Source organism: Peromyscus eremicus, chromosome 5 (assembly GCF_949786415.1).
Source record: "Peromyscus eremicus chromosome 5, PerEre_H2_v1, whole genome shotgun sequence".
Lineage (NCBI taxonomy): Eukaryota > Metazoa > Chordata > Mammalia > Rodentia > Cricetidae > Peromyscus > Peromyscus eremicus.
Window position 1 is genome coordinate 95990580 of NC_081420.1, and position 27952 is coordinate 96018531.

General features: G+C 44.8%; 1 protein-coding gene across 3 annotated transcripts; it reads left to right on the forward strand.

Moving 5' to 3' along the window:
• The first annotated feature begins 461 nt into the window (after positions 1 to 461).
• Adat1 (adenosine deaminase tRNA specific 1) lies at positions 462 to 26830 on the forward strand. Of its 3 annotated transcripts, none has more exons than XM_059263965.1 (10): positions 462 to 497; positions 2726 to 2940; positions 3159 to 3227; positions 5941 to 5995; positions 6756 to 6886; positions 11098 to 11701; positions 14381 to 14526; positions 15844 to 15943; positions 22213 to 22299; positions 23585 to 26830. In XM_059263965.1, exons 2-10 carry the CDS (start codon positions 2745 to 2747, stop codon positions 23718 to 23720), a joined length of 1524 nt encoding a protein of 507 aa, XP_059119948.1. In that variant the 5' UTR covers positions 462 to 497; positions 2726 to 2744; the 3' UTR covers positions 23721 to 26830. The 3 variants fall into 3 exon arrangements, with proteins under 3 accessions (XP_059119948.1, XP_059119946.1, XP_059119949.1); XM_059263963.1 differs by lacking the exon at positions 462 to 497 and adding an exon at positions 532 to 1153; XM_059263966.1 differs by lacking the exons at positions 462 to 497; positions 23585 to 26830 and adding an exon at positions 532 to 1153 and having other exon boundaries at positions 22213 to 22303.
• Positions 26831 to 27952: the final 1122 nt, after the last annotated feature.

A 27952-nucleotide genomic window follows, 5' to 3' on the forward strand; every position in this document is an offset into this window, starting at 1 on the left:
CAGAACACTGTGTACATAATAAATAAATAAACCTTTAAAAAAGAAAAAAACACCGAGCAGGGGGTAAGAGGACTGCGGTGCTATTTTACATACAGTCGACAAGGGGCAGGATGTGTATTCATATATGTATGTAGAGTAACAAGGGATGTTACCCCTGAAGAGAAATGAGTGAGGAGCTATGTCATCCAAGCCCACGATAGTCAAGCAGGATTTGTTATGAGTAAGGCGGGGAACTGTCTGAGGATCTGATCATACTCCTGTTCAAAATTCAGACGAGTTTCGAGGTAAGTCGGTTTTGAAACCTTACCTCACTGCACAGGCAGGCTTCCTCCTCAACTCAGCATATCTGGATTGGAACTGAGTGGACTTGGCTCCGCTCCAACCCAAGGACTACAAAGACCAGCGTGCTCCGCGAGCGGAGCTTGAGCGAAGCTGTCGTTTAGCGCGTCACTTCCGCTGCGCAACCGGGTTCTTTGGCGAGTGTGGCAGTAGAAGGGGTTCGTGTGGCGGGAGTGGTGGAGGGTGTGGGGCTGTGGCGCGCGGGTAACAGGGTCTCAGGGCCTCCAGATCGGTGTCTCGGGCCCCGGTCTACACAGCTGGGCTTGTGTGGGAGGAGGCTGTGAGGACACGTGTCCTCTGCTCCCGCGGGGAGGGGTCTCAGGGTCCTGCTAGGAGCTCCGGTCCCGCGGAGCCCCACCTCCGGGGAAGGAAAGGTGGGGGGAAAAGTGGGTTTTTCAGCTTCCTGCGACTGTTGTTAGTGGTCAGAGAAATGCCTGTTTGAGTTCCTTCATATGAAGGAATTTTTCAAGGTCTTTAAATAGGGGTTGTAGACAAGCGTTACAGCGGACCCAAATATGCAAACATTCAACAACCGCGTGCGTGGTCCTTCAGTCCGCTGCCTGAAAGGCGTGACGGAGTTTGGGCTGCTTTCTCCCCCCTGACTTGCAGTTTGTAACATGCACCTCTAGTTTTAATTGTCGGTTGATGGCAGGTGACTACCTTTATAAAATAAACTGTTCTGTGCTGCCTCCCTGGACCTAACAGGATTCTAGGATCTTCCATGCTTATGTTCCTAGAAATACAAGACTTTACCAGCACTCAGGAGGTAGAGGCAGGCGGATCTCTTGAGTTCGAGACCAGCCTGGTCTACAAAGTGAGTTCCAGGATAGCCAAGGCTACACAGAGAGATCCTGTCTCGAAAAAAAGAGAAAAAGAAAGAAAGAAATACAAAACTTCTCTACGTTAGACTTTAAAGTAACTATCTCTGTCAGTCCCTGCTAGAATAATTATTACCATTTACTGTAAAAATAAATGCAACTTGGCAGAAGTTGTAGAAATACCTTGCAGAAACATCTCATCTGAGCTCAGTAAAAACTGTTCTGTTGTTTATGCTACAAATGCTCTGCTGTGTCTAGCCATCATATAAGCTCATCTAAGAAGCTTTTCATATAATCACATAAAGTCAAGATCTATCCAGTGAGCACTAACAGAGCCAAGAGTGGGAGACTCTCTTCAAACCTCTCAGGCCTCTTTCAGATTTGATCAGCTTAATGTTTTGTTAGTTTGTGTATAAGTGGCTTTATGTGCCCGTTACAATCCTTCCCCTACCAACTCAAATGTCCCTTGTTAAAGAGTTTGCTTTTTATAAGTATTTGTAAAATATGTTAAGTACTAGCCAGGTGGTGGTGGCATATGCCTTTAATCCCAGCACTGGAGAAGCAGAGGCAGACAGATGTCTATGAGTTTGAGGCCACCCTGGTCTACAGAGTGAGTTCCAGGACAGCCAGGGCTGTTACACAAAAAAACCCTATCTTGAAAAATCAAAAAGAAAAAAATGTTAAGTACTATTATCCATGATTTTTTTTTGGGAGGGCGGGGGTTGTTTGTGTTTTTCAAGACAGGATTTCTCTGTGTAGCATTGGCTGCCCAGGAACTCACTCTGTAGACTAAGCAGGCCTCGAGTTCAGAGATCTGCCTGCCTCTTACCCCTGAGTGCTGGGTTTAAAGGCACACACCACCACTGGCCAGCTATGATCCATGTTTTGTTTTTTGTTTTTTGGGGTTTTTTTTGAAGATTTATTTATTATGTATACAGGAGAGGGTGCCAGATCTCATTACAGATGGTTGTGAGCCACCATGTGGGTGCTGGGAATTGAACTCAGGACCTCTGGAAGAACAGTCAGTGCTCTTAACCTCTGAGCCATCTCTCCAGCCCTATGATCCATGTATTAACAGATGTGAAAACTAAAATAATCCACCCAATAATCACACAGTTAATCTGTGGTACACCTGGAATTGAAACCTAGAAAGTACAGCTCCATGCCCACACCCTTAAGTACAACTGTTGTGAAAACATCCAGTGAGAGACTTTGGAAATTTGTTACGAGTGAGGTAGGTTGACTTGTCTGTTGGGAAAAAAGGAGGAAAAGAACATCTGTCCAGAAAGTAACTTTGTAGGGTGAAGCTCTGCCCAGAGCAAGCTGATATTTGAAAGGACAGTGTAAAACATGGCAAATCCAGGTTCATTAACTGGTATAACATAGCTGTTTTAATCTTGAAGCGGTAACATGCCTTGTGGGAGTTGTGGCTCTCTCTTGTCTATTAAATATGGGAGGGAAGGGAGGTTAGTAGGAAAACAGGATCCTTACTCTGAGCACTCCGACTACACTGGAGACTGCTGAGGCACTGGAGTGAGGCTCTGTCTTACACTGGTTTTCCTTTCTAGTCTGATAGTTTTGGCTTTTATGGGGGCCTCAGCTCCAGCTCCAGCTATGTGGACAGCAGACGAGATTGCTCAGCTGTGCTATGCACACTATAATGGCAAACTACCCAAGCAGGGGAAGCCTGAGCCAGATCGTGAATGGACTTTGTTGGCAGCTGTGGTGAAGATACAGTCTCCAGCTGACCAAACTGGTGACACCACTGATAAGGAAGTGCAAGGTGAGACCGGACTCTAGTGTTGGGTGTTTTCCCATGATCTCCACCAGGTGGCGCGATACTTCTGGTGGTGGCAAACTCAACCACGGAACTGCAGTCCTGGTAGAGTCCACCTGTGGGAATCCTCTGGAGAAAGGAGACATGGACTTATTAAACCTGAACGCTGGGAAGCATTCAGCCTCTGAGACTTCACTTAATGATTTCTTTTTTTTTCCTTTCAGTGACAAAGGAAGTTGTCTCAATGGGAACAGGAACAAAATGCATAGGCCAGTCCAAGATGAGGAAGAGTGGTAAGCCAGGAGAGGCTCTCAACAGTTATCTCTGCGCAGGGTGTCCATACTGACCTTTAGTCTCCTTGTCAAAGAAACGGGGCCACACTGGTTGGAGTGGCTGACCCCTCATTTCCTACTGATTGTCCCGCCAATGGGAAGACTATATGTTTTTTAAAACGAGAATTCAGAGCTGAACTTGGTAGTGCATGCCTGTAATCCCAACACTCCAGAGGCTGTGGCAAGAAGTTCGAGACTAGCATAGTAAATATCTTGCCTCAAGGGGAAAAAAAAAGAAATAAGTCCAAATCAGAGCAAAAATCACCGGGAACATGCTTCTAAAAGTCAGTAATTTAATGTTTAAACCGAAGGTTCCCTGAGTTTAATTGTTCCATGTTATAGCTAGAAGGGATTAAGGCAGAGTAGCAGGAAGAGGAAGCAGCCTGAGTGGTTTCTGAAGCCCCAGAAAGCAATCTTGAATTAAATAGACCTTTGGCACCAACAAGAATGTGGATGTCCCTTCCATTCTCCTCGCCATATCTCCTGTATATGAGGGAACCATCTCAGGTCCCGTATGGAAATGTATCACCATGAGCATGAATACAATACCATAGTATGAGATAACTCCATCCCTGATTTACAGATGGAGGATTTCTGTAGCCAGGTGACACAAGCCTACAATCCCAGCAGCTACAGATAGAGTCAAAGAAGAGCTTAACCAGCTTAGTGAAACCCCTTGTCAGGGTTGGTTGCCCAGGCCTTTAAGCCCAGCACTCGGGAGACAGAATCAGGTGGATCTCTGTGAGTTCAAGGCCAGCCTAGTCTATAGAACTAATTCCAGGACAGCCAAGGTTACACAAAGAAACCCTGTCTCAATAAATAAAGTGTCAGAGTTGGTGGTGCATACCTTTAAGCCCAGCATTTTGGAGACAGAGACTGTTGGATCTCTGTGGAGTTCTAGCGAGTCCCAGGCCAGCTAGAGCTACACAGTGAGACCTTATCTGTCACCAAGCCACAAGCTAAGCTTGATTCTCAGGATCCACATAGTAGAAGGAGAAAACTGACCTCTATCTACATGCATATTGTATCACATGTGTACACATCATGGCACATATATACAAAATAAATAAATGAAAATGTAATAAGATATCTTCTTTAAAAAACTGAAGGAATTTGGGGATATAGCTCAGGAGCAGTGCACTTGCCTAGATGCATAAGGCAATAGATCCAATCCCCAAGCACTTAAAAAAAATTGTTTCTATAAATCTCAACTAGAGGTTGTTGTGGAATATTAGTTAAAGATGTGTTACATTCATTTATGCTATGGAATATTTGTTTAATGATGCAAAGATGTGTTGCATTCTTTTATGTTGCATTTGTTTAACTCTCTGAAGCTGTGTTACTTGGCCTGTCTAAAACACCTGATTGTTCTAATAAAGATCTAAATGGTCAATAGCTAGGCAGGAGAAAGGATAGGAGGGGCTGGCAGGCAGAGAGAATATATAGAGGAGAAATCTGGGAAGAAGATCAAGGAATGAGAAAAGGAGAGAGGATATCAGAGGCCAGCCACCCAGCTACACAGCAAGCCATGGAGTAAGAAGTAAAGAAAGGTATATAGAATAGAGAAAGATAAAAGCCCAGAGGCAAAAGTTAGATGGAATAATTTTAGTTAAGAAAAGCTGGATAGGGCTGAGCAGAGGTGGCTCACACCTTTAATCGCAGTACTCAGGAGGCAGAGGCAGGGGGATTTCTGTGAGTTCGAGGCCAGCCTGGTCTACAGAGTGAGTTCCAGGACAGCCAGGGCTACACAGAGAAACCCTGTCTTGAAAAAATCAAAAAAAGAAAAAAGAAAAGCTGGCTAGAAACAAGCCAAGCTAAGGCCGGGTATTCATAAGTAAGAATACATCTCTGTGTGATTATTTAGGAGCTGGGTAGCAGGCCCTCCAAAGAGTGAAACAACAATTACAAGAGGTATTTTTGTTTGTTTGTTTGTTTGTTTGTTTCACTTGGTTTATTTGGGTTTTTTTTATTTGTTTAGTATTTTGAGATAGGATCTCAGTATGTAGCCAAGGCTTGTCTAGAACTTGCTGTGTTCATGGTATTCCTGCCTAAGCCAGGGATTTTAGACACCATGATAAACCCAGCAACCAATGGCAATTTTGTACCCAAGATACTTTGGCATTGTCCAGAAGTGTTTTTAGTCATCATCACATGGGGTGGGGTGGGGTATTCTTGGCATCTTGTGGGTAAAGGATCCTGTACATCCTAAATATTTTTGTTTGTTTGAGATAGGGTCTCCCTATGTAGCCCTGGTGTGTGTGTGTGTGTGTGTGTGTGTGTGTGTGTGTGTGTGTGTGTGTGTGTTTGAGACTGGGTCTCTCTGTATAGCTCTGGCTGACTTAGAACTCACTGTGTAGACCATGCTGGCCTTGAACTCACAGAGATCCACCAACCTATGCCTCCTGAGTGCTGGGATTAAAGACATGCACCACCACATCACACCTACCTCATCCTATATTTTATATGCTTCCCCCTACAAGAAAGAATTTTATTGTCCCAAATGTTGAGAAACTCAAGCTGTAAGTACATCACCACTAATGACTGTGACACTTTCTCACAGAGCCCTCGAGGTAGTAACATGGCCATCCTGAGTGCTGGCGGGGTACTGCTGTATTCCGCCAGGCCCTCCAGATCCCAGGCTTCATTTAATCCATATCTCCTGTCTTTGCCACAGGAGACATCCTCAATGACAGCCATGCTGAGATCATAGCCAGAAGAAGTTTCCAAAGGTAAAGTCATACTTCCAAAGAGTCTGGTTGAATATGTCTGGGGGGTGGGGTTTGCATTTCTAATGAGCTCGAAGCTGATGTAGATTGTGTCACTTTGAACTACCAGAGTCCAGATTAGTGTTCCCAAACTTGAGTATGCCTCAGAATCACATGTTAAAACCCAGGGTTCTTGCCAGGCAGTGGTGGTGCACGCCTTTATCCCAGCACTGGGAGGCAGAGGCAGGTGGATCTCTGTGAGTTTGAGACAGCCTAGTCTACAGAGTGGGTTCTAAGACAGCCAGGGCTTTTACACAGAGAAACCTTGTCTTGAAAACAAACAAACAAAAAACCCAGGTTTCTGGGACCAGGGTTATAAGCTTAGTAATGGAGCCCTTGCCTAGCACATCAGACCTTTGGGTTCAAACCCCGGCCCAGGGATGGGAGTGGACAAGATGGCTGAACCTACCTCCAGAGATTCTGATTTCAGTAGATCCAGGGCGAAGCCTGCAATCTTCCTGACCTTTACAAAGGACTCATTTCTATCACTCTTAGAATGCCAGATCATTATCAATCTCATTGTTCTCCTTTCCTGTAATTGCCCAGCAAGAGAGCTCTCTTTACCACAGAAATTTGTTTATTCTTTTTCCTCCATTTAACTCATTTTATAGTGCTGGGAGTCAAGCCAAGGGTGCTGCATATGCTAGGCCCTCAGCATGTATGTAAAGTAGCCTGAGCTGCTTCCCCAGCCTAAGTGTTCATTCTGCTATCTTCCAACCCTCAGGTACCTTCTCCATCAGCTCCATTTGGCAGCCGTCCTGAAAGAGGATAGTATCTTTGTGCCAGGAACTCAAAGAGGACTGTGGACGCTCAGACCTAACCTGTCTTTTGTGTTTTTCTCTAGCCACACACCCTGTGAGTATAGTCAAGCCTTAGGAGTAATGTTGCATTGACTACTTCCTTAGGCTTATCTCGCTCATAGAGATACTTCTCCAAAAAACTTCTGGCTGGATATAGCTACAACTAATGGTAGTGATTATTTATATACATGACCACATTTCTACCGGGGGGGGGGGGGGAGCAGAAGGCAGATATAGGGAGGTGAGAAGTCTTCTACTGTTAGTTCTCAAAGTCAAGACTGGACAGCTTCAAGCTTAACCCCACGAAGTACAACGTAATTATTGGGGCTCAAAAGCCCAAAGTCTTACTGCAGTAACTTACCCTAAAGCCCATTGCATTCAGTCATCTATTCACTGGAGACGATATTTCTAGTTATGTATTTAGAGAGAGGCTGTGTGCATGTGCATGTCCTCTGTACACACGTGGAGGTCAGAGGACAACTTGTAGTTAGTGCGTGCCTTCCACTAGGTGGGTCTCCAGGTGGAACCCATCAGGCTTGGCAGCAGGCACCTTCACATACTGAGCCAGCTCACCGGCTTTTGAGACAGGTTTTTGCTAAGTTGTCCTGGCCGGCCTTAGACTTAATACGTAGGCCCATGTTGGCCTTGAGCTTCAGCAAACTTCCTGCCTCAGTCACCCAAGTGCTGGGAATGTAGGCATGCTCCCCACTCCCAGGGTTATTTGTTTTGTGTGTGTGTGTGTGTGTGTGTTTTAAGACGGTCCTGCTGTTAGTCCACTTTGCCTTGAACTCCTGAAGTTACAGGAGTGTGGCACCATGTCTGTCTCGAACAAGTATTCTCCATTACTCAGACACAATAGGGCGTTCTAAGTATAAAGCAGTGAATAAGGGGCTAGGGAGAGAGCTCAGTGGTAATGTGCTTGCTTAATGTGAGTAAAGACCTGGGGGATAGATCCAAGGTATCAGCCTTCTAACAAACTACACGGACCAGCGGGCTCAGGGCCGTACTGATCTGTGAGCATCTGCAAAGCAAGAAGAATCCAGACTGTGTAGTAGATGATTCTAAAATAAAGGTTTCAAGAGTTTTTTGTTGTGTTTTAAGCAAGGGTATGACTGTTTGAGGGAGGGTAGAGGTCATTCATGAGAGGTAGACAACTGAGTAGATGTAAGGGAGATTTAGGAGGACAGTTGTCAGACTTCATGATTGTTGTGAAGGAGGAGGCAAAGATGGCTTCCAGTTTCTCCTCAGGCGTTGAAGGGATGGTGACACAGTGTGCTGAGAGGAAGAAGAGCTGTGGAGTGGGCGGAGGCTCTCTCTTTGTTAATTGTGGTAATTGGCTTTTTGTTTTTAAAGATCTTAAATAAGAAGTTGGCAACCCTCTGTTAATCTTAGAAACTCCGGAAAGTGTTTTGCTGGAAAAAATCTTCAGTCACTGATATAACTCCCTGCGTTCATGAGTAATCTTTTGCATGTGGCGCCCCCTCCCACCCCACCCGTGGTTTATCTGTAGGAAGGAAGCACACTGCCTAGCAAATGTGACTCTCTGGCTCCCTTGACATTTACTTCTCATTACTAATTAATAATTTGGTGTCTTGGTTAGCTACTTTAGACTTACTTTTGTGTTTTATTAGCGTGAGTCAGCCTCTTGTATTCAGGTGTCTGTCAAGATCACATCTCTGTGCCTACAGAGTAGGAGGTGGACCCCAGTGAATTCTCCAAAGTTGCTGTCACCTTGTAAGGTCTCTGGAAGTCAGCCAGGCGGCCTCTCCTGTGGCATTTCTCCTTCTGTGCCCCTCTTGCCTTTCCCACTCTCTGGTTATAAAGACTACAAGGATATTCTTTCCACACTGAAAAAGCAACACGTTGGGTTGGTTTGGAGAAATAGCCCCCTTCTCAAGGGAGCACGTGCGTTCCCTGACCTCAGGTTTTCTCTGCTTCCTGTGGGCACAGAGTAGGTTGGACATCTGTAATCCAGCAAAGGGAGACACTGGAGCTTTTGGAAACACTGGTGTGGACTGGAATTGGCAATTTATTGTGGGTTTTTACTGTAGGAATATGCATCATAAAATCCCTAAGATGAGGATATTTTGAATAATGTTTGTCAAATTTACTCAACCGTGAAATAAGCCACTACTGTATTCCAAGGCATTTACAGGATACCAGTCCACAAAATGCCCTTGGGAAACTTTTCTCCTTGCAAATCAGTAGTTCTCAGGCTGAGGTATGTAGCTCAGTGGTAGAGTGCTTGCCTAGTATTCACAAGACTTGGTTGTGATCTCCAGTGTCACAAAACAAGTCTTTGCCTAAGCAGGTGAGGTGGCTCAATGGTTAAGGACACTAACTGCTCTGCTAGAGAACATGAGTTCAGTTCCCAGCACCCATCCTGGGCAGCTCAAAACTGCCTGCAAGTCCCGTTTCATGGGACCCAAGACCCTCTTCTGGCCTCTGTACACACCTGCACACATGTGAATATGAGACAAACACATATACTTCTTTAAAATGTCTTTTTTTTTTAAGGCTTCCCTTAAAACTGTAGTTCTTAGCTGAGGATAGTTTCACTCCAATCCCCATGTGTTGGGATTACATGTGTGTGCAACCAGACTGGCTCTGGAGACACTTGTGATTGTTGGACTGGAGGATTAGATCATACAGGATCACCTCCGTGGCAAATAATTACCTGACTCAGTTTCATTAGACCCAGGCTTGAGGACACACTTGTGATTGCAGGACTTGGGAGGCAGAGGCAGGAGGTTCAGAAATTCGAGGCCATCCTTGGCTAATAGGGAGTTTGAAGCCAGTCTGAGTTACAGGACGTGTTGTCTCAAAAGAGAAAACAAAAATTTCATGAGTGTGGAGATTGAGAAACCCTGGTCTGAACAGTGTTTCTAAAACTTCTTTGTGGCAGAAATTTCCATAATTCTCTCATCAAGAAGTTTTAACTCATGGGGTCTAGTAGAAGGGTTTCATCAAGACCTCAGTGGGTTTTTGTTTGTTTGTTTGTTGCTTTTTTTCTGAGACAGGGTTTCTCTGTGTAACCCTGGCTGTCCTGGATCTCACTCTGTAGACCAGTCTGGCCTCGAACTCACAGAGATCTGCCTGCCACTGTCTCCCAAGTACTGGGATTAAAGGTGTGCGCCACCACCACCCAGCTGACCTCAGCAATTTTTATTAGAGCTTTAGCACATGCATGGGTTTTTGTTTGTTTGTTTGTTTGTTTATATATGTATATCATTAATTTTGTAAAAGATTTATTTACTTTTGTTATGTGAATATGTGTGTGCTTATGTGAGTTTATGGGTACCACTTGCATACAAGTGCCAGTAGAGACCAGGGGTGTCAGATCCCCTGGAACTGGAATTATAGGTTATAAACCACCTGATGTGGGTGCTGGGAACTGAACCTGTGCCCATGGGAGAACAGCAAGTGCTCTTCATCACTGAGCCATCTCTCCAGCCCTAATGTTAATTTAGTGTTGAAAGAAGCATGTCTGTGGAGGTCTGATGTGTAAAGTGCTTGCTATACAAGCTTTCAACCATTTATGGCAAGGTTGAATTCCTAGAACCCACGTAAAGCCAGACACACTAGCACATGTCTGTAATCTTACCAATCTTATGACAGAATGGATTGCTGGCATATGCAGTAGGGAACACGATCCCGTGTCACACAGAGGAAGGTGAGTACCAACGCCTGCAGGTGTCCGTTGATCTCCGCACATGTGCCACAGTATGTGCATACCTGCGTGTGTGTATGCGGATTTTGGTTTTGTATTTATTTGTTTCTCTTTTAGTGGTGGTTACAATCACGCCTGGGCTTCATGCTCATTAGACCTATGCTTTACCGCTGAGCTCATCACTTCTCTGCCTCTTTCCTCACCTCAGTTCAGCAGGGAAAACAAACTGACCTCGGTTTGAGGATATGGTTCTCTAACTTGGGCTTGCATCAGAATGGCCTGCTCAGCTTATTAAAACAGACTTCTGGGTCCAACCTTCAGAGTTTCTCATTCAGCATGTCCATTAGGTCCCAATAATTTGCTACACACACACACACACACACACACACACACACTCACACACTCACACACTCACACACTCACATACAGTGTTGAGGATTGAACTCAGGGTCTCCTGCATGTGAGACAATCACTCTACCACTGAGTTATCTCTCCAGCCTTACAATTTGCATTTCTAATTCCTAAGGGACATTAATGTCACTGGCTGGGGAGGCTCATTCTGAGAATTCCTGGTTAAAGGGTCCCCTCTCATGCAGGTGGGGATGCCTCCATCATTCCAATGCTGGAGTTTGAAGAACAACCTTGCCGTCTTGTCATCAGAAATGGGGTCAACAACTCACCTGTGGAAAGGAGTGATAATCTAGAGGATTCCAAAAATAAAAGGGATTGTGAAGACCCTGACAGCCCTGTAGCCAAGAAGATGAAGCTTGGAGCTCCTGCCAGGGCGCTCTCCAGTTGCATAGCTCACCATGGGATGCAGGAAAGTGGTACAATCAAACCAGATGTCAGCAGCTCTGATCTCACCACGGAGGAACTGGATGCTGCCAATGGAACAGCTCCAGGTAGTTTCAGAGTGGTAGATGTATATAGAACAGGAGCCAAGTGTGTTCCCGGAGACACCGGAGACTTGAGAAAGCCAGGTGCTGCCTACCACCAGGTGGGGCTGCTTCGAGTAAAGCCGGGCAGGGGAGACAGGACGTGCTCCATGTCCTGCAGTGACAAGATGGCAAGGTGGAATGTCCTTGGATGCCAGGGTGCACTGCTGATGCACTTCCTGGAAAAGCCCATCTACCTGTCAGCTGTGGTCATTGGGAAGTGCCCATACAGCCAGGAAGCCATGAGGAGAGCGTTGATTGGCAGGTGAGAGGCCGTGGGGAGGGCAGTAGAAGGTGTGCGAGGAACCAGGAGAGTCTCCACCTTATTTATTATTTCTAAAGAAATAATTAAGAAAGTATAATTCTTAGGTTTATATATACAGTAACTTAAAAAGAAAAGGAAACCAGAAATGCTCTGCCATTGGAAATTAAGTGATTTCTTTTGTTAAAAATAGTATTGATGAATATTTAATGTAGAAAGATGTTTGTGATGTTTAAAGAGCAATTTAGAAGATGAAGTGAGCTCCATCTTGGTCTTAAAATATGGATGTGCACAGAAAGCTGTAGGAGGCTGTATATCGATAATTATCTCTGAGTCATGGTGTTATGGGCTGTTCTTCTTTGTTATTGCTGTACATTATCATTTTTCTTCTGTGCATTTCTACAGTAAGCAGAAATAATTGCCAGGGCTGGGGAATGTATCTCAGTTGGAAGAGTGCTTGCCTAATTTGAAGGAGCCCTAGGTTGAATTTCAGCACTGCATAAAACTGGCCATGAAGGCATAGACTTCTAATCTTAGCATTTGGGAGGAGGAAACAAGAAGATCAGAAGTTCAAGGTTACCCTTAGCTACATAGGGAGTTTGAGGCCAGCCCAGGCTACATGACCATTATACTTAAAAAACACTAAATAATCTCTGTGAATTTGAGACTAGTTTGGTCTACATAATGAATTCCAGGACAGCCAGGGTTACACAGAGAAACCCTTTCTTGAAAAAAAAAAAAAAAACCCAAATACTAGTTTTAATCCCAGTACTCAGGAAGCTATAATGAGGGAACTCAGTTGAAGGCCAGTCTAAGCTTCATAGCAAGATTCTAAATCTTGGCAAAATAAACAAAGACGCTGTTTCAAAAAAAGAGAAACAGTGATGGCTGTACACATGACCACTCTGGTGTGTGCTGTAGTAGATGAGGGTTAGAGAGGCATCATGGGGATATAAGCCTGGGTAGCAGATTCCAAAAGCAGCACCCCAGACAGAACCTAGTGTTCCCACTCCTAGGCATACACGCAAGAGAAGTGAAAATGTACAATCCCACTAAAACACACACACAGATGTTTATAGCAGCATGCTAGGAATAGCCCCAAACAGAAGCAGCCCAGTGCTGCTCAGAGGATCCATGAGCAAGAAAGACTTCACGTATGTCCAGGCATGGTGGCACAGGTCTTTATTCTCAGCCTCTCAGCACTTGGGAGTCAGATGTAGTTGGATCTGTGTGAGCTTTGAGGCCAGTCTGGTTCCAAGATAGCCAAGACTGTAACACAGAGAAACCTTGTCTCAAAAAACTTAAAAAAAGCAAGCAAACCAAAGTAGTGTATTCAAGCAAATACTGTTCATTGTTAGAAAGTCTTGGAGTACCAAACATGGTGGCACTCAGCCTGTAATCCCAAAACTTGCACGGGAGGATCAGAAGTTACATTAGGGTCAAGGCTAGCCTGGGCTACATGAGATCCCGTCTCAAAAAAAAAAAGACTAGTGTGCTGATACATGCTACAACATGAGTGAACCATTAAAATACCATGCTAAGTGAAATAAGCCATGAATGTTTGAGTCTGTTGATGTGAAATAGCCACAAAAGGCAAGTACAAGCTGGGCGATGGTGGCGCACGCCTTTAGTCCCAGCACTCGGGAGGCAGAAGCAGGTGGATCTCTGAATTCAAGGCCAGCCTGGTCTACAGAGTGAGATCCAGGACAGTCAGGGCTGTTACACAGTCAGGTACATAGAGATCTGGGTTTGTGGTTACCGGTGGCTGGAGAAGGGCATGGAGAATAGTGGAGGCTGCTAATGGTTATAAAGTTTCTGAGATTTGAAGTTCCTATCCGTGCATTAGATTTGCATCATATGAGCACCTGGCTTGTTCAGAAAAGGGGGAAAACCAACTTACAGTATGGGATGATTTCAGTTTGGGGTGAGTTTGAAGGATTTCTTAGGAAGCCTGTGTAAACAAGGTAAAGTTTAAGTTTCTCAAGTGAAGAATGAAATTTGAGATTTCTGACACCACTGATGGATATTAACTCAGTTTTTAGTTATGCCTTTAGACCAGTAAAATGGGATCTTTTTCCAGTCATAGAATTCCTGCTGGGGCTGGGGATATAGCTCAGTTAGTAACTGCTTGCTAGCGGGCATAAGGCTGTCTGTTTGATCCCCAACACCTCATAAAAAAGGGTGGGTTATCCTGTACATCTGTAATCCCAGCACTCAGGAGGTAGAGGCAGGGGGATCAGAATTTCAAGGTTGTACTCTGCTGTATTTCAGGTTGCGGACTATACCAGGCTAATTGGGATCCTGTCTCAAATAAATAAGTAATAAAATTCAAAAGTTCCATGACCAGGCGGTGGTGGCACATGCCTTTAATCCCAGCACTCGGGAGGCAGAGGCAGGCGGATCTTTGTGAGTTCGAGGCCAGCCTGGTCTATAGAGCAAGATCCAGGAAAGGCACAAAGCTACACAGAGAAACCCCGTCTCGAAAAACCAAAAAAAAAAAAATCAAAAGTTCCTACTGTGTGGTATTCTGGCGTTCTTCACTCCCCACTTCAATAAGTAAACTGGTAGATGCACTCGGCCACTAGGGTCTTTGTCTGTCCTAGGGCTCGGGCACGATGAGCTTCTCTGAGTCTTCTTCTCCAGGTGCATCTAAACTGAAGGCAGTTCCCTCCTCCTCTGTAGGTGTCAGGAGGCCTTGGAGTTACCCAGAGGCTTTGGAGTTCCTGAACTGAAGATAGAGCAGTCGGGTTTGCTGTTTGGACAGAGCCGCCGTGCAGTGCAAGTGCGAAGAGCCGACGGAGCGGGCCGGCTCGCTCCTTGTGGGGCAGGTGAGGGGTCCAGGTTAGCTGACCCTGGACCAACTGCTCTGACACTGTCCCAGGGCGACAGTGCTAACCTCTGTGTTCCTTGGAAGACACCCACACAGGGTTGAGTGTATGCCCTGGGAGATCCTGGCCAGGCTAGGTGCCCTGTCTTGGCCTTCTTTATGGCCTTTCTTCTTCAGATGAGAAGAACATTGCTTGTCATGCCTATTATGAGAATTAAGAAATTGTATTTATACATTTATTCTGTGTCTACCATATAACACATTTTCAATGAGATTATAAGTTAGGAGCCAGTGAGATGGCTCAGCAGGTAAAGGCACACTTGCCAGCAAACCTGGTAACTGGAGTTTGATTCCTGGAACCCACATGTGGGAGCAAAGAACCCACCTCCCCTCAGGTTGTCCTCTGACCTCCACACATGCACCACGGCATACATATGCCTCTCCCAATAAATAAGTATAATGAAACATTCAATTGTAAGCTATAATAATAATCATCATGAACTACTGGGTGTGGTGGCACATACATAAATCCCAGCACTCAGGAGGCAAAGGCAGGTGGATCTCTGAGTTCAGGGCCAGCCTGGTCTACAGAGCTAGTTGCAGGACAGCCAGGGATACACAGAGAAACCCTGTCTCGGGGAAAAAAACGATGAACCGTTTGATATCCTTGAACCCTGAGGAACCAAGCATCAGATCCAACTGGGTTTTGATGTCATATCTAACTTTCATGGTGCTGTAGAGGCAGAGAAATACTTTTGTGAGTGAAAATATTGTAACATTCATGGGAAACTACACAGGTTTCTATCTTTTATTTTGACCCCAACTCTCCCAACATGTCACCCTCCCTCCTCTTTCATGTATGTGTTTATGTGTTGGTTCTCTCTCTCTCTCTCTCTCATTTATTTGGTTTGGTTTGGGGTTTGTTTGTTTTCTTTTTCTGGAACCTGCTGAGTCCGGTTAGTGCTGCCTGTTGACGGTGTTGGAGTTTTGCAGGTAACCATAGCTACAGTAAGCTCCTGAGTGCAGCGGCCATCAAATGTCCAGAGAAGAACATTGCACAGCCCTCCTCCCCATCCTCCAGCCCCCTCCTCCATCTCACCTCTTCCGCAGTGCTCCCTGAGCCTTGGGAGTGGGGATGGAGACAGTTGTCCCGTTGAGAGATGAGCTCTCAGTGGATGCTTGCTCTCAACACTGTGACCAGTTATGAGTCGGTATTAATGGCTGCCCACTGCAGAGAGGAAATTCTTGGGCCAAGATCGAGGGCAGCACTGATCCAGGAGTAGAAAATGTTTTAATCCCAGAATTCCTCTCTCCACAGCTATCAGCTGGAGTGCTGTTCCTGAGCATCCTTTGGATGTGACTGCCAATGGTTTTCCACAGGGAACAACAAAGAAAGAAATTGGAAGCTCTCGGGCCAGGTACAGCTCACTGGGGCTGGGGAGATGGTATCTATGAACTCACTCTTTCCTATCCAACTCTGAGACTTTTCCCTTTCCCCTAAAAGGAAACTACCTGCTCCTTCCCTAGCCCTTGGAAATCCCTCATTTGCTTCATTTACTTTCTCCACATATTTCTGTCTTCTGGACACTTGGTATAAATGAAATGATTTACTGTGTGGTCCTTTGTGTCTGTTTCATCCACGTAGCATGCCTGCACCGTTCACTCGTGTGGTGTGGATTGGTACTTCTTTTATGGATGGCTGAGTAGTGTCCACTATATAGCAATGCCTCATTTGACTTCTCTCTCATCAGTGGTGGCTTTGGGGGATTTTTTGCTTTGGGCTATTATGAGTAGTGCTGGTGTGAACAACTAGGTGCCTGTTTTTGTATACTTTCATTTCTCTTAGGATTGTACGTAGGAGTGGACTTGCTGGGTCTGTGGTAACCATATGGATAGCTTTTCAGGAATGAGTGAACCATTTTCCTAGCAGCTCCACCATGGTGAGGTCCCAAGAGCAGTTGCCTTGCATCCCATCTGACGCGTGTGATGACTGTCTGTTAAGTATGAAGTGCTCTCTCCTTGTTTTGCTCTGCATTTCCCCAATGACTAATAGTATGGGCATCTTGTTAGGTGCTTACTAGCCATTCGTGTATCTTCTTTGGAGAAATATTTGTTATCATTCCTTGCCCATTTTATAATTGGTTTGTCTTTATTTTCAATTTTTAAGTTACGTTTATGTGTCATGTCAGAAGACATTTTGTGGGATTCAATTCTCTGCTTCCACCATGTGGGTCCCAAGGACCAAACTCAGGTCTCTATGGACCAGGTTGGGTTTGAACTCGCAAAGATCCAATCCACCTAGGTATGTGCCACCATACCCAGACCTTTTTAATTTTTTTTTTTTAAAGATTTTGTTCATTCTATGTGTATAGGTGTTTTTCCTGCATGTATGTCTGTGCACCATGTGTGCACAGGGCCCACAGAAACCAGAAAAGAGTCCATGGAACTACAGTTGTTACAGACAGTTGTGAACCATTTTATGGGTGCTAGAAATTGAACCTGGATCCTTTGGAAGATCAGCCAGTGTTCTTAAGCACTAAGCCATCTCTCTAGCGCCCTTCTTTTTTTTTTTTTTTTTTTTTTTTTTTGGTTTTTCGAGACAGGGTTTCTCTGTGTAGCTTTGCGCCTTTCCTGGGACTCACTTGGTAGCCCAGGCTGGCCTCGAACTCACAGAGATCCGCCTGGCTTTGCCTCCCGAGTGCTGGGATTAAAGGTGTGCGCCACCACCGCCTGGCTCCTTCTTTTTTTTTTACTTTTGATGGTGCTCTTTAAAGCACAAAAGTTTTAAAATTTAATGAAGTCAAATCTATGTACTGTTTTCTTTGTTTGGTTGTACTTTGGGATTCTTATCTAAGGAATCTTATGTAATTCATACTCACAAAAATGTACTCAAAGTTTTTGTTTCATTTTGTTTCCAGCCATCTTTTGTACTTGTTAGGAGACCTGCCATCAGCCTGAAAGCAGGATGTGTGAGCAGAGCAGGTCATGAGAGGTCAGGCCTGCAGGCTTCCTGCTGCACTCTGGCTCTGTTGTGAGTGACAGACTCAGACTCCTCATCAGCCCCACTCAGCGGCCTGTGGCTTCCATTTGCTCCTTTGCTCAGAGTGGGAGAGTGTTAGTCTTTGCCTAGAGTCTTTACCCTCATGCTTTAAAAGCCCTGCTCAACTCCCAGCACCTCCTGAATTAAAGGGATCATTTCTCTCTAGATTCTTGTGGTGCTGTTCTCCAGCTTGTCACAGTCTGTCATTGTTCCCTGTGTGACCTGGAGTGCCTCACGTTCTAACCCTGGCTCTGTCTCCAGTTGTCTGTGTGACTTGGGGGCAAGGCCAGCTGCTCTGTGGGCCGCAGTGTACTTATCTGTACAATGAGGGTTTGTGGATAGACAGTGTCTTAGTTAACCTTTCTACTGCTGTGACAAAGCACCGTGACCAAGGCAACTTACAGGAGGCAGCATTTAATGAAGGCTCACGGGTTCAGAGGGTGAGTCCATGGCCATCATGGGGGGAGCATGACAGCAGGCAGACTGAGAGCTTACATCCTTGTCTGTAAGTAGGAGGCAAAGAGAGAATGGGAATATGAATCAGAAGGCAGACTGCAGGGCAGCAGGGCTTGGGGATCGGAGGGGCCAATATTTAGCTCCTGCCACTGTTTCTCCCAGGTGTCCCCGAGCAGATCACTCCACTTCTGAGCTTACTTGCCAACTGTAAAGCAAGGTTAGCCAATGTGAGATTGAGTAAGGTAGATACAGCTTGAAATGGCATCTTGCTAAATGATCTTTGTAACATTATTGTGTGCAGGAATTAGAGCTCACTTTTTTTGGTTTGTTTTGTTTTTTGTTTGTTTGTTTGTTTGTTTGTTCAAGACAGGGTTTCTCTGTGTAGCTTTGAAGCCTGTCCTGGATCTTGATCTGTAGACCAGGCTGGCCTCGAACTCACAGAGATCCTCCTGGCTCTGCATCCCAAGTGCTGGAATTAAAGGCGTGCGCCACCAACGTCCAGCTAGAGCTCACTTTGTACTAAGACCTTCAGCTGCTGGGAGAAGCAGGCTCCTTACTGCTTATCCCTTAGTGGCTGCATTGTGAGGCCATCTCTGGGAAACTCTGGGGATCTCAGATGACATTGTTAGAGATGCAAGAAAGGTGTGTTTATAAACACTGGGATGATAACAGGAATCACATAAACGATGCTCATTTTAAGAAGATTGATTTTACTCTGCCTCATAGAGGCTAATTCTCTTTATTACAAAGAAAAAACTCTGTGCCAGTTGAGATAATAGAATATACTGGAAAGATCATGATACAGCTTTGAATTGAGAAGAGGTTTATAACCATCTCCCCTATCCAAGCCATGAACATGCCAGCACTCACTCTACCACTGAGCTGTACTCCCAGACTCTAATTTGCTTTATTGGCATAACTCTTTTTTTGGAGTGGAGAGGGAGCTGATGATATAGCTCAGGCAGGCTTTGGTCTGGATCCTGCCTCAGCCCCTGAGTGCTGAGTATGTGCATGCAGTATCTTACCATTACTAATGAGATGACTTAAGTGGGAAAACATTCAGAGTTCCTCCTGGTTCTCCAGGGAACAGACTATTGAGAACCTGTACAGGTATGTTCCCAAGAGGGTATTAGGCTGTCGGCACTGGCCTTGGCACTGTGCTACCATGATGGAGGTAAATAGATCCCAGTCGGCATCCTTCCAGTGAATTGAGTGACATGTTGAGCCTTGATGTGGATCTGTTCTCTGGGTGATAGAGTATGAACGAAATGTTCCAATATACTTCACTAATACTCAGTAATAAACCAGGCTTGGTGGTGCATGCTTTTAGTCCCAACACTTAGGAAGCAGAAACAGGCAAATATTTTTCAAGCTGAAGTCTTGACTAACATTATTTTATTAGTAAATACATATAGTCAAATGATAAAATCATATTTATAATAAAATTACTAGATACATGAAAATTTAACATTTTTATTGCCTTTGTTGCCTATCCTTGGGGTATGTTCTCTCTAATGTTTAACAGGTGACTTTGTTCTTGAGTATTAATTTTCTGAGTAGTAATTAATTAATCTGGGCTTAACTGGCACCGTTACATGAACATGTGCCAGTATTTGGTTATATGACTTGCTTCAGTCCCAGGAGACTGTGTCTCAGCTGCAGGGTCTCTGTTGGTGCATAGATTCTCCGGGCCACTCTATTCAGGTGGGGAGAAATAAACTTTCTGAGCTCCAGGAGGTTTGAGGTACAACTTTCTGGTACTCCTGCAGTCACCCAGCACTTAGTTATATAGAAAAGCCTACTGTTTATAGTACTGACTTCCTGCCAGACACACTCACTTTGTAGTTTTTATGGCAATGTAAGCTACTGATTTCTGAAAATCCACATGCTTTAAGTGGGATTTTGGTGAGTCAGGGGTCAAAATAGGGTTTCTCTGTGTAGCCCTGGCTATCCTAGAACTCACTCTATAGACCAGGCTGGCCTCTGCCTCCCAAGTGTTGGAATTAAAGGTGTAGGCCACCACTGACCAGCCAAGTGGGATATTTGTGTCAAATCTAGGAACCACATGTACGATTACACACACACACCCCTACTTATTCTCTTCTGTTGTTCTATTTATCTCTATAACAAAACCATACTCTTTATGCCTTTTTAGATACAGTCTCTCTCTCTCTCTCTCCCTACCCCTTCTCTCTCCCTGTCCTAGATTGTCCTTGAATTCACAATTCTGCTCAACCTACCAAGTACTGGAATTGTATGTGCATCACTACTCCTGACTCAAAAAACACACTCAGCTCTAGCTTTAAATAAGATCATCTCTGTTAGAGAAAGTCCTCATGGCGTGTCCTTCAAGACTGTCCTGTCTTGGCCATTCTTGGATTTTAAATCTAAAGGTCAATTTGAGAAAAATAGACATCTTTCAGCATTGTCTTTCAGACCAGAAACAAGGAAGGCCGCTCTGCTAACCACTGTCCCACTAATGGCTCGTAGGAACATGGACTGTGAGTGTATGTAACACTCCTGCCAGGTCAGCGCTTTGTTCCCCAGACTGGATAGTTTTGAGTTCCCAGTTTTTTAGGACTTTTTTTTTTTTTTTTTGGTTTTGGTTTTGGGAGACAGTGATTCTCTCTGTGTATCCCTGGCTGTCCTGGAACTCACTCTGTAGACCAGGCTGGTCTCCAACTCACAGATCCGCCTGCCTCTGCCTCCCGAGTGCTGGGATTAAAGGCGTGTGCCTCCACCACCTGGCTATTTAGGACTTCTTGAAGTTTTTTATTACATTTATTTATTTATTTTTGTGTCTGTGAAGTATGTACTTACAAACACCACGCCATAGCATGTGTGTTAAGGTCAGAGGACAGCTTTGGAAGGCTGGTCCTCTCCTACCATGCAGGTCCCATGCACCAAACTCAGGCTGCCATGGCTTCATCCACTGAGCCATCCCACCAACCCAAAACTTAGTTTTCTTTTTTTAAAGATCTATTTTTATTTTATATCTGTTTTATTTTATGAGTATTTTGCTTGAATGTATGTGTACCACATACGTGCAGTGCCCACAGAGGCCAGAAGAGAGCATTGTATCCCCTGAAACTGGAGTTACAGGCAGTTGTGAGCCATTCTATGGGTGCTGGGAACTGAACCCAGGTCCTCGGGAAGAGTAGCACATACTCTTGACCGCTTAGCCATCTTTTCTGTCTAAGGTTTATTTTTTATTTTTCATTATTTATATATGTTTATGTCTGTTTGTGAGTATGTGCACATGAGTGCAGGTACCTGCAGAGGCCAGAAGAGGGTGGTAGACCCCCTGGATCTGGAGTAACAAGGCAGTTGTGAGCCACCTAATATGGATGCTGGGAACCAAACTCAGGTTCTCTGCAAGAGCAGCAAGTGCTCCCAACCACTGAGCCATCTGCCTAGCCCCAGGTTTTTTTTTCGGATATCCTAGCAGTACTGAAGATTGAACCTAGAGCCTAATACATATACAAGGTTCTAACCCTGAGCAATAGCCCCAGCCAGCCCTTAATAAACTTTCATAATTTCATTTTATTATCTTAAATTATTTTAATTTTTATAATTTCCTTATATACATCTTTCATACCCCCATTAGATTTATTCTATGAAAGTATGTTAGTTATCTGTTGATGTTTAACAAATTATCTACAAAAAAAGCTTCATTAGATAACAATAGACCTTATTCTTCAGAGTTTCTGCTGACTTGGAATAAAAAAATGAATTTAATAGGCGATTGTACCTTGGGATTTGAGAGGTCAATAATTACGTCATGTGGGTTTGCAGTCCCCTGAAAGCTTGAATGGGGTGAGAGGATTTAATTCTGAAAATGCTCAGTCATGTGGCTAACAGGTCAGTGTCACTTGCCAGCAGTCACAACACAGATCTCTCTAGAGAGCCAGGGTGTGGTGACTCGTGCTATAATCTTAACACTTGGGAAACTGAGGCAGGAGGCTCATGATTCAAGACCAGCCTGGGCAACATATCAAGACATTTTGTCAGGGGAGGAGGCGGGGGGAAGAGGAAGAAAGAAGGAGGGGAGGGGCTGATGAGACATTTCAGGTCAGATGGGGGATCTGGCACATCCACTCCTGAGCACTGTGATGAGGCCTAGTGTCTCTGATAGTGGCCTGGCACCTAGTTATTATTAGTTAGTGATGTTTACTTTCTTTTTCTGAACAGATCCCGAATCAGCAAGGTGGAACTCTTTAGATCATTCCAGAAGCTGCTGAGCAGCATTGCAGAAGACAAGCAGCCGGACTCTGTCAGGTGACACTGTCCATCCCTCTGTCCTCCTGTCTGTAAAGACTTCTGCTCTGGTTCTGGCTTGTGCATGGTGAGACATCTGGCAGGTGACTCATCCACTCAGCAAGCCTGTGGGCGCTTACTACTTACCAGAGAAGGGGAGCTTGTAGGTTTGTGTCAATGTCTTACCTGAGTTATAGAGGAGACACTGTGCTTGCAGTAAACACAGAAGGGTAAGAGGAAGGTTCTGTTTTAGGTTTACTTACTCACACATTGATTTACTTATTCTGAGATAGGATCTCACTGCCCAGGTTGGCCTGAAACTGAAACTCACTATACAGGACAGCTTAAGCTCAAACCCACAGCAATTCTCCTGCTTCAACCTCGCAAATGCTAGGATTACAGGCCTGATTTTTTTTTCTATTTTATCATTTAACTGATTGGCTGACTTTATGATGCTGGGAATGGGACCCAGAGCCTCTGTTAGGAAGCTACACCTGTTTTCCAGGAGCACAGAACTTAAATACAGCTTGAAATGATCAAGTTCATGAGTCCCACTCTTAACTAAAAAAAAAAAAAAAAAAATTTTGATTAAAATAAAACTTAAATCAGTATTTACTGCAAGAACCCTCAATCTCCTCTTCTTCTCCTTCTATTTATTCTCTCTACCTAACAGCCCCACCTATCCTTTCTCCTGCCTTGCTATTGGCCGTTCAGCTCTTTTTTAGCCCATCAGGTGTATTAGAGAGGTAAAGTAACACAGCTTCACAGAGTTAAACAAATGCAACATAAAAGAATGCAACACGTCTTTGCATCATTAAACAAATATTCCACAGCATAAACAAATGTAACCCATCTTTAACGAATATTCTACAACAAATTACAACTGTTCAGAGTGTTAGACGTTTTTCAGCAGTCAGAGAGGCTAAAGGCTGTGGATGTTCCATAATGTTCTTATAAGAAGAAACAGAGCTAAGAAGGTTCTTAATCTCTAGATCCTCTGGAGGAAACTTTAAGTCGGGGCTGGGGTAGACAGCTCAGTGATAGGAGGAGACTGTCGAAGCATACATGAAACCTTGTATGATCCCCAGCACCACAAAGAAAAGAAAATTTTATCTAATTGGACAAGAGCCATACGTACTAGTGTCCTGTGATTCTAACCTGCCTTAGCATGTATTGCTTTAACCTGAATTCCCTGTAGAGGGAGCAGAGTGTTCTCTCTGCTCCTGCTGTGCTGTTTGAATCTGTCCAGTTGCTCCCAGGGTGAGCACTGCAGTGAGAACTGTGCTTGATGACATGTGTGCATTAGGGTGCAGAAGCTGGCCACCTACCAGGAGTACAAGGAGGCTGCGTCTGCCTACCAGGAAGCCTGGCGCGCACTCCGAAGGAAACAGCCGTTTGCATCCTGGATCAGAAACCCACCTGACTACCACCAATTTAAGTGAACTCTTGCTCCTATCAGGACCCTTCATATTGACCTGCCTCTCCCTTCATGCTGAGCACACCTCTGCTTTCCTGGTGGTTAAATCAGAGAAGAAAGAAATGCCGTCTCTCGGTGCTGCACCTCTTTGGGGTCCTGTAGATGGAACCTGGACCTCATCAATCTGCACTTGATTGGAGTAGCTCCTTGCTAAAGTGGCCTCTCCATACTGACTGTGGCGCTTCATTGGTGCTGTGTACTACAACATCAGAGTTCGGAACATGACGCTTTTTAAAGTGATCTGCAGCAGCCCTGGCTTATGTTGTCCTACACTGATTCGGCAAATGTCTATTGGGCTGAAATGATATTAGAATGTCTGGAGACTTTGCAGCTTCTCCTGGAGTAGTGAACATGTATTTCATATTCCCAGCCTTCCTTTGGGAACCCTCATTTCTCAGTCCTCAGCAATCAGCTGTAGTTGAAGTTAACTTTACTCTCAGGCTCAGCACAGGACTAGCCTTGTTCTCAGACCTATCAAGAAAGGTCTGTTTGTTTGTTTTAAGACAGAGTCTTACTTTGTAGCTGCACTATCCTTGACTTTCAGCCCTGCATCAGCCTCCCAAGTGCCAAGATGATAGGCATGAGCCACCATCATAACTAACCCAAAATACATCATTCTCTCTTTCCCTCCCTCTCTCCCTCTCCTTCCTCTCCTTCCTACCTTTTCTTCTTGAGACAGGATCCCCTCCTTAGCCCAGGCTGGCCTTCAACTTACTATGCAGCCAAGGATGACCTTGAACTCTGATCTTCCTGCCTCTGCCTCCAAGTGTAACACTATACATTGCTTCCAGTATTCTCCTCTGATCGGTGTCGTGAGGGCCACTGTAATCTTGTAACTGCCAGTGGTCGCCATCTTTTCCTGCCACACAGAGACAGCCAGCTGAGGATAAAGGTAGCTGGCGTGGAGCATTGCTGCTTGACAAAGTTCCATTATTTGAACATTGCAGACCACACTTCTCCAGCATCTTTTTCCTTTCATGTTTAATGACTCCCTTTGGGAACTTTTGTTCGGGCTTTGGTAAAGGATAAAAATGTGTACAATGGTAGCCTCTCTAAACAACATTTTGGGAAAAAATTTTCTTTGGAAAAAAAATCCCCACCTCGGTGGAACCAGGAATTCCATTGTGCCCTCCTAATTACACCAAGAACCGGAAAGTTAGACATTTACTAGACACACCTGATCCCAAGAATGAAATGCCTACAATTCAGATCCAGAGCCTGAGGCCATTAAGGGCAATTGTAATTTTTAAAAAAAAATATTTATTATGTACAGTGTTCTGCCTGCATGTTCGCCTGCAGGCCAGAAGAGGGCGCCAGATTTCATTACAGGTGGTTGTGAACCACCATATGGTTGCTGGGAATTGAACTCAGGACCTCTGGAAGAATAGTCAGTGCTCTTAACTGCTGAGCCATCTCTCCAGCACCACCACCACCATCCCTTTTTTTTTTTTCAATTGTTGTATTTTTAAAATGGCTCTGCAGTGGCGTTGGCCCATAGAGCCAAGGTGCCCTACAGCAGGTGAGAGAGACATACCATGCAGATATGGTGGGTGGCGGCCAAGAGGACATGGCAGAAAGTCATTCACACCATACACCCATGTGGAAAAGTTTTATTGCAGGGAGGGAGAAGGGAAGAAAGGAAGAGAGGACTTTACTTAAGATGACGTGGTCAGGACGCTGGTGTGATGCCCAAGGGGCGGGTCTGAATGCTAACATTCCCTAACATTAAGAGTTCAGTTAATGAATACAGAGACGTCAGAATGGTACAGTATAATGGGAAAAGAGTAAGACATCAGAACCGTCCCTTTTGGGAGTGTATGAGGCCCATATAGTAAGACTAAGAAACTGTAGTATAATGTCTGCTCCCCAGAAGAAGTCCTTTTCCCAAGGTCAGGCATATGGATAAGGGTCTCCATTCCCTTGAGGGCTTGAATAAAGTTCCTGCTTGCTAAAGCAGTCATTCTTCTTATCTCTAACAAGAGGAATTTGTGATCCTTCCGTTAAGATATGACTGGTGCCTACTGTCAAGGTCAATGCTGGATTCCTCAAGCCGCATCCCAGCTCACATGCCCCTCGTCTCTGTTTAATCCTATGTGCAGGTATACAGTATAAAATTTGTAATGAGATCTGGTATCCTCTTCTGGTAGACAGACTGTATACATAATAAATAAATCTTTTTTAAAAAGACAAACAAAAAGGTTTAATTTTTTTTTCAACTAAATGCTGCTGGCAGCCATCCTGATTCACCTTCAGATCATGTCCTCCCCTCCCCACCCCAGACTACACACACACACACACACACACACACACCGAAGGGGAGCCTCAGGAGGCAGCAAAGGAGGAAACAGCCAAAGCCCTAGTATCCAGCCTGCACCCGAACTCAAATATGAGATGGGTGCCTATTTTGTTTTTAATTTATTGTCGGGCGCCCACACATGTCACAGTGTATGTGTGGTGGTAAGCACCTTTATCAGCTGAGAGGGTTGTTTTCTTTTAACTTAGTTCCAAAATGCCTTAAATTCCTATAGACCTAGCAACTAACCCTGTTTAACTGCCATTGAAGAGACAGCTCACAGTTTATTCCCACCTTGAAGAACTGGCTGAAAACAGAAGTTCTCCCCTTTGTTACTCAAGGTCACCATTTATTTATTTATTGAGACAGGGTTTCTCTGTGTTGTTTTAGTACCTGTCCTGGATCTTACTCTATAGACCAGGATGGCCTCGAACTCACAGAGATCCACCTAGCTCTGCCTCCCGAGTGCTGGGATTAAAGGCGTGTGCCACCACCACCGACCGGGCAAGGTCACTACTTTTTATAACTTTTTGTTTTTGTTGGGGGGGGGGTTGTTTGTTGTTTTTTGAGACAAGGTTTTTCTATGTAGCCCTGGCTGTCCTGGAATTTACTGTGTAAACCAGGCTGACCTCGAACTCAGAGATCTGCCTCCCTCTGCCTTCCAAATGCTGGGGTTAAAGGTGTGTGTCTCCTCTGTCTGGCTCTTGTATGAGATTTTTAAATAATAAAGACTTGAATGAAAATGTGAAGGAATAATACAGTTTTATTCCTAAAGTTAAAATCTGTCAAATTTGCTCACACCAAAAATAAAAATAAAAATAAAAATAAATAAATAAATAAATAAATAAACTGAAAACCATAGACTCTGGAATATGGGTAGAAAGCCCCAAAGGCTAGACACTACAGGCAGCTTTATCTTGACTTGCACCTGTTTTCTCAAGAGCTCGGTGGAATTTAAACATCCAACAGCCTACTTTTTTTTTAATGCGCTTAAAACCCAAGTTTAGGATTGTACGGACATTTCTAGTGCTGGCAGGTGCTTGCCCGCTTCCAGATTGTGTCTCATGAAACCTAGGCTGCCCTTGAACTCCCCTTCCTAAAGTCCCGGCTGTGCTCTCCATGTAGTTATCCTCTCCTTCTCTGTCCCCTACCACCAGCAACATTCTCAGGTCTGAGCCTTGCACCAATCCCATGAACACCTCTAGAACAAAGTGGCTTCAGAGCATCATCTGACTTGTGTCCCCTCATGGTCTCCAGACTCTGGCTGCAGCCGGCCTGCTTTCTCTGGTGACATCAGCGGATATGAGTCACACTGCCCCCACATCCATGCATGTCTCTGCCACCCTCCCACCAACCTCACTGGGCTTCACAGACCAACACCGGGCACAGGCCAACCAGCAGGACAGTTTGCCCTAATCAGAGAAACTAGGAAAGGCAGAGGAAACCTGGGGCCTTACACTGCTGGACAAGCGCTCTCCCACCCCACCCCAGTATTATTTCTTTTATTGATGGAGAGGATTTTGTATTTTTAAACGCCTCAGGCGTGATACTGCCTAGGAAATGGATTCATAGCATACCTTAAGCAGCTCTACCCATAATCCTGCAAAATTGTGTCTTCAGTGAAAAACGTCATCCAAATTTGGCTCTGGAGGGACGATTTCACTCTCACTCACCATCACTGCTTCTTCATCCTGCATTCCGAAGTAGGGTCTAAGGTAATGACTGTGTGTGTGCAAGGGTTCTTTTCCTTGGGGATTTTAGTTTGATTAGTTTGATTCAGACATGCAGTGTACATGTTCACACAGTTCCGCTCCAGGATGGGGTTAAATGCCGTGTTTTATCGAATGCTCGGTGCCGAGCATGAGCTCACTGAGGAAATGAAGCTGCTGTGGAGAGGACGGCCT

Excerpts from the sequence above, each read along its gene's own strand:
- Adat1 (XM_059263965.1), top strand. The coding sequence starts at position 2,745 with ATGGGGGCCTCAGCTCCAGCTCCAGCTATGTGGACAGCAGACGAGATT. Across the intron at positions 5,996-6,755 it reads GCCAGAAGAAGTTTCCAAAG|GTACCTTCTCCATCAGCTCC; the intron begins GTAAAGTCATAC and ends TCCAACCCTCAG. Across the intron at positions 11,702-14,380 it reads AGGAGAGCGTTGATTGGCAG|GTGTCAGGAGGCCTTGGAGT; the intron begins GTGAGAGGCCGT and ends CCTCCTCTGTAG.